The sequence below is a fragment of the Physeter macrocephalus genome, chromosome 4 (genome assembly GCF_002837175.3).
Source record: "Physeter macrocephalus isolate SW-GA chromosome 4, ASM283717v5, whole genome shotgun sequence".
Lineage (NCBI taxonomy): Eukaryota > Metazoa > Chordata > Mammalia > Artiodactyla > Physeteridae > Physeter > Physeter macrocephalus.
This window is the reverse complement of record NC_041217.1, coordinates 73760112-73772887: the sequence shown is the minus strand read 5'-3', so window position 1 is coordinate 73772887 and position 12776 is coordinate 73760112. Positions and strand designations below refer to the sequence as shown.

At 44.1% G+C, this 12776-nt stretch overlaps 1 protein-coding gene across 1 annotated transcript; it reads left to right on the top strand.

The window, feature by feature from the left end:
• The first annotated feature begins 7232 nt into the window (after positions 1-7232).
• LOC102976871 (small proline-rich protein 4) lies at positions 7233-9975 on the top strand. The gene is given in 3 exon segments (XM_055084309.1): positions 7233-7825; positions 8564-8662; positions 8665-9975. Coding segments are annotated over 3 exon segments (354 nt in total). The 5' UTR covers positions 7233-7722; the 3' UTR covers positions 8817-9975.
• The last annotated feature ends 2801 nt before the right edge of the window (positions 9976-12776 follow it).

Here is a 12776-nt window from a genome sequence, read left to right as displayed (position 1 = left end):
TGATCCTGAGCAAGTCATTTCCTTTTCCCAGGTCTCCATTTCTTTACCTGCCCGTGACAATGTCGGGTTTGCTGGAGTCTTTCTCAGCTTCCTTTGCATGCTGACTCAATATGAGGTGACTCACTCTAATCTTTACTTAATCTCTTCTTCTCCTAACTAGTCACAGTCATGGAAAACCTGTCAAGAGGTAAGGATGGGGTGGGGCCACCCAGATACCAGAACGTTTTGTATGGATTCCTCCCAGAGGCTCAGAGCAAGCTTAGCTAAAATCCGCATCTATATTTTAAGATTCCTCAGCCTTAGGAGTAAATTGCCTCCCTCCAGGGAACCAATACACACATACAGTCTGGGGCCAGTTTTATATACATATATAAAATAAATATGCTTAAATATAACTAAATATTTTATTATTTTATATATTTAATATCTAATATATTTTATTTAATATTCAATATATTTAATATTTATTTATATTTATTTATATTTAATTAAATATTAGATACTTAAAATAAATATAAATATGTATATGTTTATACTTAAAAGCTGTGAGCTTTACTACTATAAGCAAGGCACTAAACTATGATTTTAACACCCTTATCCTATATAGTATTCGTTACTACTGTAAAAGGTAAAAATTCCTTTATTGCAAATGAGGAAAAGCAGGCCCAAGGAGGTAACAAACTTTGTCCAAGACCACACAGCTTGTAGCTGAAGAGCTGGGACTCAAAATGTGTGTCTTTCATGCAAGCTCATCCTTTTGGCTAATTCTACTCTCTCCTGATGGCTAGGCTGAAAACTTGCATTGGTACAGTATTTGGTAGACAGAACTCCGCGTGATGTCTGATGGAATGCTTGGAATGCTGAGACATTCCATTCTGGCTTCTGTGGAACTGGCCAGGAGCCCTCATTCTTGATCATAGTGACCTTGAGGAAATAGAGAGAATGGCAAGATGTGCACAGAGCTAGAGCTTCTCTGTTGTGAGAGGGTAAGAGATTAGCTTGTGGTTTTTTAAGGCTGATTGATAGCAGTCAGCCACATTCCATTCAAGTCTTCATTGAATATCCTTATCCATTCTCTGCATTAGGTCAGGATGGGAGGTTTTGTGCCTTGGCTCCCTGCAAAGTATGTGTGTGTGTGTGTGTGTGTGTGTGTGTGTGTGTTGTGTACATGCAATGTATGCTATTCTCTTTGTGGATAGCCAGGAAAGTGCCACCAGCTATCATAATCTTAATAAACTTTCCTACTGGTTACCCATCATGTCTTATATTAAAACTGGGCCCCTGTGGGGAGAGTTGTAAAATCAGTCTTGGTTCTAAAGATGCTCATTTTTACACTCCTTAGAACAGACTGGGGTAGTTCATAGTATAACGTTGGCTTTGCTATCCCAGGGGGCTGGTGACCTGTGGTTGCAGAGTGGGTGCCATGGAGAAAGGGAAAGTAGAAAAGACAGAATCAGACAGCAGGAACCAGCAACCTTGTAAAGAGGTGAGCGAGGCCAGGCATCTACTCAGGACTCCTGCAAGTGTCAACAAAGGAACACATGCAGCTGATTACAAGCTCCTTCTACTTCCAGGTTGGGCCAGAGGTCCCCATATCCTCACAATCCAGGGGCGCATTCCAGTACTTTGAGGCTTTCCACAGGTAGACCTGTGCTTCATAACTTCTTCCCTGCTCTTTTGAAAAAGTGGTTTGTTGGAGTAGTGATTCTTAAAGGGAAAAGATGGCAGGGGTCCATGCTCTATATCAGTTTGTCTGGAAGACTTTTTTGACCCCCAGGGGAGATTTAAATATCGTACGGCTTCCTTCAAGTGCTGCCCTTAGCTGGCTGGAGAGTATCATTCTCTGTTGTAATCAACCAGTCACTTGTATTCCTGCCCCACTCACTACCTGTTTCTTCACTAGACACAAGGCTTGGCACTGATAGGTCCTCCATCAATGTAAGCTGCATCACTGAAGGACTTGCATGATGTTCTGAGGCAGTGGTTTCACATGTGACTGGGGCCATCTACAGTCGAGGCTTTGCTCCCTGCACACACCTGGTGTCTGCTCAGCAAGCCCTCATTCTGTAGTCTATTGACTCCCTGAAAGAACCATGCCATGTGGCCAGTTCATGCTGAACTTTGTCTATCCACAGTCCCTGTGCAGGAAGGATGCAGTCAAGAGGCATGGAGAGTCTATGGTTTGGGGGCGAGGTGGCATGATACAGTGCAAAGTTCAGTCTTAGAACCAAATTGACATGAGTTTGAATTCTGACCCCACCATTTACCAGCTACATGACTCCGGGCAAGTTACTTAACCTCTCTAGATTTCAGTTTCCTCATTTGATAAATGAAGGTAGTGCTTTTCCGGCAGAGACTGGGGACAAAAACGTAAAGAGTCTTGCATTTTATGTAGTCACTGTTCAGTAAATGGAAGCCATTGCAAGGAACCTTCTCTCACCTTCCATCCAGGTTGGCTTTCTTGAGCCACACAGAGTCCTTGCCTGTTCCCCACCCCATGCACTTACCCAAAGCAGTCTGTCTTCTTTGAACCCCACCACCATCTTTAACCAGCAAGGGAAACTTGGAATTGTACTGGCACCAAAGGAGAAGTAGCTGGTCCCTCCTTCTAGGGGTATTGTAGCCCAGCTTGAAAGGCTGTCAGAAGAAAACATACTGGCTGAGGTCCTTAGTTTCTCTGCCTGTAAAGTGAAGTGAAATGATCACCAGGGTCACCTTGGCATCTGAAGCCTCCACCCTGTGGGTCTGAACCAGATTTCTGAGGGAGGAACTCTGCTAAAATTGGAAATAGTTGCACTGGCTTGGAAAGCCCAGCAGGTGGCACTCTGCTTTAACTGCCTGGGCCTGATGTATCATGTGGTTGGGCACATGGTCCTGTGGCTAGAGTGAGGAACAGGTTTATTTAGCTTCCCAACCACAGACAGAAAATCATTTGGAGGAAAAGATCAATTGCCCACAGGCAGATGCTCCTTGCTGTGTACTGTGTAAGCTCAGGCTGGCTCCTCCATTCGCCTTCCCCTCCCCTCTGCTCCTGCATCCCACCCCTGCACACAGTCACCTATTCGCACACAGTCACCTATTCACACACATGTGCACACATATCCACACACAGCACACACACAGCACGTACACACACACCTGAGTCACTGTCTTGGCTACTACTCAGCATGCACTGGACTTAAGCATGTCTTTCCATTTGAGCCAAAACTCAGCCTCAGTGCTCTCAATTCACTATTGATTTCGAAGGGATGAAATGAGGTTGCTTTCCCAGACCTAATCATATGTTTACAGGATCTTAGCCTTTAATGGGACCTTAGAGGAAATTTTAGCCAATCGTCTCATATTGGAGAACAAAAAAGTTGAGGCCCAGACAAGTTAAGGGATGTGCCCAACATCTCACAGGGAGTGAGGGGCAAGTATCAGTAGAGCTATCTCTTTACTCCCTTGGCTCCTTCCCTATGTCTCTAAGGACACTGTGTCACATCCAAGGAGAAGGTGACTAGTGCTTCGGTACCACTCGACTCCCAAGAGGCAGACATTGGCCCTCTTCCCAGAGATGGATGCTTTGCCAACGCACCCCCTCCCCTTCCACAGCCAGTCTTCAACTTCCACAGGTGAGTCCATTGGTGTTCCTTTGGAACTAGCCTCTCACCAGGTCCAGGACTTTATTTCCCTCTTTACATAACTCCTAAGACAGTGGAGGGTCTTCTAGAAACATATCATAGGGGGACAAGGGGTGGAGGGAGGAGATAAACTAATCTCACTTTTCTCGAGATTCATCCTCTCACTCTTCTCTCTCCATGGGACTGCCTTTAATACTATGATACAGAACATCTCACATTAGGATCTGAGCATCTTATTTGCAAACCGATAAATTAAAGGGGGAAATGATTCATGTTGCAAATGGATTTCCCACATTAGAAAAAAAGGCCACAAGTTCTCTTTAAGTAGCATCTTCTAAAGTGTTTGTTGACAGATTGTTAAGTAATTAGCGGTGGTAAACTCGAAATTGAAATGTTCTAAGCCATGACTGCTGGTTAAGTATCAAGCAGAAATTAAGATCAAGCAAATACCACATGATTATGATTTTTAAAATAAGGTGCAATTTGCTCGGTTTTAAGTTTTTATTTTACTGGATTAGCAGCTAAAATACAAGAATGCTGGCAGCTCCAAACCTCCTATGTCCTCTATACAAGGACAGTCCTCCCTTCCTAAAAGCCTCTCATGAGTAACCCAGAGCTCTCCTTTTTGATTTACTTTGTTTCATTCTTGGAAATAATGTGATAAATATGTTTCATGTGTCTCCAGATGGAGCCATCAACAACCCTTCTTTTCCCGCAAAGCCTAGAGACAAAAGCGCCCTCATGAAAATGTGTCTAGATGGAGAGTTAGATGATTAGCATTGTCTCTGGCATGGTCCCCTCCCAGTGTCATGTCTCTGCTGCCCGGTCACCCCATTGTTTGTCTGCAGGGTGGGGCTGGGCTTTCTCAAGCTTTGACTCGCCTTCAGAAATGAGTCTTTCCTGTGCCCTCCCTCCCTGATGGAGTCACAGGGGCATACCTGCTCTCAGGTGTCTGCTCCATAGAGAGGCAAGATGCAGAGCCTGGCTTCCTGATTTCAATACAGTATGGTCCTTTGAATTGAGAGAACAGATGCAGGACTCATGATTGACCAGGCAACAGTCCCATGGCCAGGCTGGGGAGGTGCGGGTGGGAGCAGACACTACAGAGTCGTCATTCCACATAGCTTCTGAGGGACCTCCTCACCTGGAGGAGTTGTTTACATGGGGGTGATCTGAGGGGTGCCAGGAAGTCTCCCCTCCTTTGAAAGAACATTCCGATCCCCCAGCCATTTGGGGTGCCTGGCAACAAGCCATTACAGATTTCAGAGACTTGGGTGGGCCATCTTTTCTGGATTCCAGATCCAGCTACCATCAGAGCCACACTTTTCTCATCTATAACATTAATAATACAGTTCGCTTTCTTCATAGAGAATTGTGAAAACTGTATACAGAGGTGCTTTATAAGGTTTAATGACTAATAAAAATGCACCTGTGCCTGGCAGTGTAGGGGAGAGGGATGAGTTAGGGTCTCAGAGGAAGAAGGGTGGACAGGCTTGGTGGGAAAGAGAGCCTGGTGTGTGCCAGGGAGGAAAAAGTATAGGGGAATTGTACAAGAGATGGAGACCACCAGAACCAGCTTCTTAATTTTGTCATTAATGTAGCCCCTGGTAGAAAGCAGCCCAGTGACGCAGGCACTTCAGCTGACTGAAAATTGCTATGAAGTCAGAAGACCTGTGATCCAACTCTGGCTTTGACATTAACCCTGTGTGACCTTGGATCAAGCATGTCCTCATTCCAAGTCTTAATTTCTCCCTCTATAAAATGAGGATATTGTGGCCAAGAGGGAAGTTGGGTGCCAGAGTTTTGAAAAGTTTAACGTGTTAGATGCATATGAGCTTGAATGACTCTTAGAGATTTATGACCTAGAGGACACTGCCACCTCAACTCCAGCCATGTTCTCTATAAAGGCCACCCCTGGAGTATCCTCTGAGGTGATGATTGTGTTATAAGACACGGTTGATCACTAGATAGAGTTCTCCAAACTAAGCAGGAGTTGTTGATGGACAAAGTAAGAGGCCAATGAGCAGACTGGGAAAAATAAAGAGTAACGTGTATTCCAGAGAAGCTGTGTGGGTGACAGACAGGTGGCACAATCCACCCCGTCGTGAGCAGCACACGTACACTGATGCCTTCTATGTGCCAGGCGCGGGAGAACACCTTGATCTGTGTCCATGCCAAATCCATCCTATCCCATGCTTCCCTTTTGGAGAATTTGCATCAGTATGAGCATAGTGGAGTGGGAACAGGGGAAAGGGGCATAGGTGGAGAAGGTGTTTGTCTTGAAGATGGAATGCAGGACCTGGAATCTGGAACACAGAATGTTACATTCTTAAAGTTGCTAGGCTTGGGAAGAGGTGCAGGAGGAAGCCCAGCCTGCACAAGAAATTAGGAAAGGATTACCATTTAAGTGAGGCTAACCCTGAAAAATGATCATTGTTCAGTCTATAGATGAGAGGAAGCTCAGAAAGATCATTAGTCATGGTCCCCACCCAGTGACAGTCACTTGCTCATGGTGGGGACGCTGTCCATTTTACTGTGATGCAATGGAAACGAGCCCTGGGCCAGGCCCCTCACCAGCTCCACCACTGCTAGCTACATGTTGTTGAGCAAGTCAGTGAACTTCTTTGGATCTAAATTTTTAGACTATAAAATCAGATTTGCATGACCTGACAGAATTGCCATGATGCTAAAATAAGACAAGGGGTATGGAAAATGCTCTGAAGGTTCTTTTAGGTATTTCTATCACTTCTCAGGCAGTCTTACGCTTTGCTCTGATAATGATAGAAATCAGTGCATCAATGGCCTCTAGTCAGCTGGATCCTGAGGTTTGGGACAGTGGTCCAAAAATGAACCAGCCTCCCATAATACCGTTTCCCTACCCCAGGGGCTAGGAGGTCAAGTGTAGGGAGGATCAGGGCTCCTTTCTCCCATCTGAATAAGTCCTTGAGTAAAGTTGGCAGATTTAGCAAATCAAAATACAGCCTGCCCAGTTACATTTGAATTTCAGATAAACAACAAGAAATTGTTTAGTATGTCTCCTACAGTATTTGAGACATACTTACACTGAAAATTCTGTTTATCTGAAATTCAAATTTAGCTAGTTGCCCTATATTTTATCTGGAAACTCTACCACAGAGACCAAATTCTAGCCCACCCTCTTTCACCACCATTAATATCCTATTTTTGTTGGAAGTGCTCCCAGCTCATATTCCTTCCCTGTTTTCCTCTTCCTTCCTCCATGTTTCTTATAACTCTCAGTCTACAAACAGAGCTTCAGATATGTTCTATTTTTAAAAGACTTTGAGTCCTTGAGTTTGACTAGACACCTAGGTGGATGAAATCAGCTCAGGTAGTCAGGGACCCGGATTGCTGGAATATCTGGTGGGTGGTTTTCATCAAAACAGGCCAGGAAAGCAAGTCATGGAGGAAGTGCAGGTAGGAGAAGTGGGTGAGGAATTCCCTGGAAGGTGATAATGAGGGCCACGTCAGGTGCCTGGGGCAGGTTGGGGCCCCCTAAAATGTTCCCAGGAGTAGCTGATGTGGGCCTGTGTTCAGCTGCCTCTCCTAGGGTCTGGCTTGCACCTCTGGTAAGTGGTAATGGATTCGTCCTCCTGGGATCTGCTGGGCCCTTTTCTACTCCTTGAACTGTCTTGAGCCACTAGGCTAAGCTCCTCTCCTATTCTTGGGTAACCAGAGAAGTAACGTAAGCCTCATGACAATTAAGGAAATGTCACACTAATTGTTACTTAGGAAATTCAATCTCTGTTCCACACCAATGCTAGGTCTGACTAATTTCCTGATTCTGGGTTTGATTCCCTGGCAAGAGGATTTTTCTCATTGAGGGGAGATATTCAGAGCTGCAGCATTTTGTAGCCTCCTCCAAAACTTTCTCATGCCCTTTCTGCCTTTTCAACCCTACTAGCAAGCTCTCTCAAACTTTGCTTTTAGATTTACAGAAACTGGTATTTTGAATATTGTATTTTATGCTATGCAGCTCCCATGCCTCTCTATCATGATTGCCACCTGGAAACTATACTTCCCATTTATAGGCATGAGCTTAGAAGATCAGGAACGTGCCTAGAAAGAAAACCAGGGACGCATGTCAGAGCTGGGAAGGCCTCAGAGACCTTCCATATCAGTATTCTCCAAACAAAGGCATGGAGGTCCAGAAGAGGCAGATTTCCCAGAGATGAGCCTGGCCGGTGAGTGGCAGGGTTGGATCTAGAACCCACACCTGTGCCTTCTTGGCCAATGCTCTTTCCTCTTGGTGAAACATCCTCCTATAATCCCTTACCTCCAGTGATCTCTTTGGTCTTCAATTCCCCCATTTTCCATGGAGGGCTAGAACCACTATCCCCCAACTACATTAAATGACTTGCCTTTGCATCCCATAGTAAGTCAGGGATAGAGCCAGGATTAGAATTCAGGCCTCTGAGTTCCCAGAACAGGTTTACTCCAGCCCCATCACTTACGCACCATGATTCTTCCCTCTAAGACAGAATCTGCTCCTGCCCTCTTCCTCATGCCTTTCCATCCTTACCCACACTCATTGTCTGAACTTCCCAAGGTAGACAGTTGGCATTGCCAACCCATTGGCAAAGATCTCATGTCTTGATCTAGTAAAATATCTAGGCCACCTTTTAATCCTCAGCTTAGCACCCCAACTTATTTCCTGTTAAGTCTAAGAAATAAATTATGTATTCAATTGGGTCCAGAGTCTACAGGAAGATGAAGGAAGATAGGAAATCAGGCAGCAGAAACAAAGGAAGAAAGAGAGGAAGATCGCAATGGGTGTGTGTGAGTCAATCCATTAGTCAACTTGAAGCTATTAATCACTTACCACACCCTTGGCTGGTGGAGAAAACACTCTTCAGGAGTCAGAAGGGAGAAGATATGCATGGAGCTGGTCTCATTGTGGCCTTGGATTGGGTTTCTTCCAGGCTCACCTGTTCCTGAAGCAATGTCTTCCTGGCAGCAGCAGCAGCAGCAGTGCCCACTTCAGATGGCCCAGCAGCAGCAGGTGAAGCAGCTCTGTCAGCCACGCCTGTCAAATGTCAGGAGACATGTGTACCCAAAACCAAGCATCCATATGCTCCCCAGGCCAAGAAGCAATGCCCACCCAAGGGCACACCCATACCAGTCCAGCAGAAGTGTCCCTCAGCCCAGCAAGCCCCCAAGAGTAAACAGAAGTAAGGATGGACCAAGATATACCTGCCTGCCATCCAGGCTACCAGAAGCAGCTTTCTTTTCCTCCTGCTTCTCCTCCCTCCACCCCCAGCTCCAGGATTTGCTCTCCTCTCCCACCTCCTCCTACCCAGGGTCCAATGAAACATTGTCTGGATTTCTTCCCACTGAGCCCCTTATCCCACACACCCCCTTGCTCCCAGTCTTCTTCTCTACCCCACTCTGTTGCTATCTTAGGTGAACATGAGTGAGACCTCAGCCTCTCCAGCCTCCGGTTTGGCCACAGCTATGGCCCCATCCATGTCCCAAAGCAAGAAAATAATCTGGGCTTCTTCTGGGTTTCCACCTTGACTCATGGGGACACCAGAGGCTAAAGCACAGGTTCTGCCTCATTCCCTACCCCAACTCCCCATCCTGAGCTTCCCTCCTATTTCTTCCTCTAATAAATCTGTGCTTCATGTCATTGTCTGTGTCCTGGCCCCAGTCTGCAATGCATTCATTGGTTCAGAGGGGATATTTGGGGGAAGTGAATATGTGAGTACACACATCCTCATCAGTGCATCCTCAGGGACATAGTTGCCCTGTAGTAACTAATGATGAAGGATGTCAGATCCTACACATCTCAGGTAAAGGAGGGGGAGAGAAAGCCCAGGGACTAGTTGGCAAGAGTTTGGGAGACTCTTGCCAGCTAATTGTATTTAAGGAAAGACAAATGGTGGAAAATTTTGTTCCTACAATTAGAAACCCCCAGCCTACTTGATGAATGTGGTTTTTGCCTGTTGGAAGTTGTCATTCTGAAAAAGCAGACAAAACATATATAAATGACATGAGTACTACAAAGCACTTCTATGAACAAGTGCAAATGAATTTTTCATGCATTTATTTATTTATTGTCCATTCATTTATTAACTAACTCACAATTCATTCACTCACCCATCTAATATTTAGCAGGTTCTAGCATGAGAATAGTTTTCCATTCTGCCTATAAATTGGCTAGATATAGTATATGCTCAATAAATGATTGGTCTTATTGGTCTTATTATCATTGTTTACATCTGGGGAATGTTGCTCCAAAACATTAGCTTAAGGACACTCTTCTGCTTAGAGAGTGTCCATATGGAACTCTCTTTACTGGCTCAGGAATCCATGCTAATTGTAAATTGTCTCTTTCCCAGCCTGGCGAGCACTCTGAATCAGGAAAGAAGAGATGTGGGTTCTAGTTTCAGCTCTGCCACTAAATAGATCTATCATCTTGAGCAAGTCCCTTCACCTCAGTCCTTTATCCGTAAAATGAAAAGTTGGGCTGTATGCCTTTTTCCTGCCCTAAAATTAGATGGATCCATGAATTGGGGGAGGCGGGCTTTTGGATTTTTTTGTGTGAGTCCTGTTCCCTACCCCACCCTCTCTTCTCCCATGAGATCTACTGATCTCCTAATGTGTAAGATCCATGTGTTCCAGGCAAAGCCCAGAAAATGAGAGAATGAATAAATGAAAGGTCAGACTTCATGAACAACTTCAGACTGTATAACCAGAAAATCTGAAAAGAAGATACAACTGTGCATTTTAGGTGATTTTGAAAAATAAAGATTTATTTTGAATGGGCAGGCAAGGGAGGAAGGCAGAAAGCTATAGTTTTTAGTACTTTGGGACACCAAAGGTTATAATTTGGCCCTCCCAGAAGCTTCGTGGAGGTGGGAAGCATGGACCTCTAATCCACTGAAGGAAGTCAGAATATGTCACCTTAAATATGCCTCTTTGACATAAAAATTATTTTTAGCTGAAGGCAATTAAGAAACAGCAAACACAGAAAAACTCCCCCCTTTTGGCCTAAAAGCAGGATATAAATTCATTTACTAGAGACAGAATCTCATGAGACCAGAGATGGCACCAGAGAAATCTGCAAACCAACCTTCCTCCATTAGTTCCCACCCATTTATTTACCTTCCCACAGTTTACTGCCCTTGGAAGCCTAAAATTGCTTTCTTTGGTCCTGTCATTTCTCTACAAATGTATCATTTTTTGTTGAAGATGTTATATAAGCCACAGTCTTGGGCCATGGCTTTTAGTTACTCTTTGTTTTAGAGTGACGTGTGCTGCATGCATTAATAAACTGATTTTCTCCTGTTAATCTTTTTTTTAAAGAGTCCTAGCTAAAAACTTAAAATGTGGAGAGGTAAAGTTTTGCTTCCCCTACATCATCAGAACGTATCCGTGCCATGAGTATGATGGTGTCCAGGCAGGTGACACAGAACCATCCCCTGGCTCCAGGCCACTGGTTCCAGGAGCAGCCCAGCCAAGCCAGCCTGAGCCTGTCCTTCGATGATTCCCTGAGGGAAGGTGTGGATTCACCATATGTGGAAGTACTTAGCCTTCCTTGGACATTTCTTAATTGTTTCCCAAGGCTCCCAATATCCTCAGGCCAAACACTCACATCTATGGACATCTAGTTGCATCAACATCGACACGTGCCCAGGTAAATTAGCGCCCACCTGTATCTCCTTCCACCTGGAGGAGTTATGGGACTGGGGCTCCTTGTCTGTATTCAAGTTCTAGGAGTTGAGATATTCTGTCGGAGCAGTGATTTTCAGACATGCTTGTCTCTGAGGACTTTTAAAAAAATCAACTGTTTAAATAAATCACAAGTGGAGTCCAGATTGGGATATTTTTTAAAGAAACAGATAATGTCAATTGCAATCAAGGTAGAAAAGACATTGGGTTTAGAATCTAGTGTTTCCAAACTTATCTGATCAAAAAAATTCCTGATGACCCTTTAGAAATACAGATCCTCAGGCCTCCCCTAGCTACTTCTATTACATTAGGATGAAGAGGTTATTGCTGTATTTTTAACAAGCATCCCAAGTGATTCTTATGCTTAGGTCAGTTGAGGGCACACTCTTCACTGGGTATTGAGTCCCAGAAGCTCACAGAATGCTGCCCATTTCTCTATCAGACTTTGTATCAGCTGGGACTTCATGCTTGACATGTGGTTGTCATTCAGCAAATATGTGTTAAATAAATGGCTGACTACTTCACAAACCAAGAAAATTCTGGAATGTTCTGAGTCACTGGAGATGAGTTTCTAATAACAGATGTACTTCAGACCCTCAAGAGAAGCAATGCCCTTGATATCCAGAATCAATCTACTATGTTCTGCTCACTACAGTAGCTGCTTTACATACATAATCTCATTTAAAAACGCTTTCGAAGCAAATCTTGTCATTCCTAACTTATAGGTAAGATAAACAGATTCATTAAGACCTCAGAGTCACAATGCTGGACTTGCATCTTGGCTCTGACACCTATTTGCCACATAAACTTGGGCAGGTGACATACTCTGTGCTTCAGCTTTCCTGATCCTAGCGGTGATACTGTGGGTATTAGTGTCAATTTCCTAGAACATAGTCTAACACTTTCTAGGTGCCAATCAAATAGGAGTTATTATTATTAAGAAACTTTCTCAATCTCACACACACACAGCTAGTAAGAAGCAGAGCTAGAATTTGAACACAGGGCTTTATGTTGCCAAACCTGTGACCTATAGATACCACTCTGCACACTAGAGGTGCTTGCTTTATGAGGTGGATCAGTGATGAGGCAGGCACAGCTGAATAAACAAGAGGGAACAGAAATCTCTGACATTCTTATACACTAATGATGAAAAATCTGAGAGTGAAATTAAGAAAACACCCCCATTTACCAGTGCAACAAAAAGAATAAAATATCTAGGAATAAACCTACCTAAGGAGACAAAAGATCTGTATGCAGAAAATTATAAGACACTGATGAAAGAAATTAAAGATCATACAAATAGATGGAGAGATATACCATGTTCTTGGATTGGAAGAATCAACATTGTGAAAATGACTCTACTACCCAAAGCAATCTACAGATTCAGTGCAATCCCTATCAAATTACCAATGGCATTTTTTACGGAACTAGAACAAAAAATCTTAAAATTTGTTTGGACAC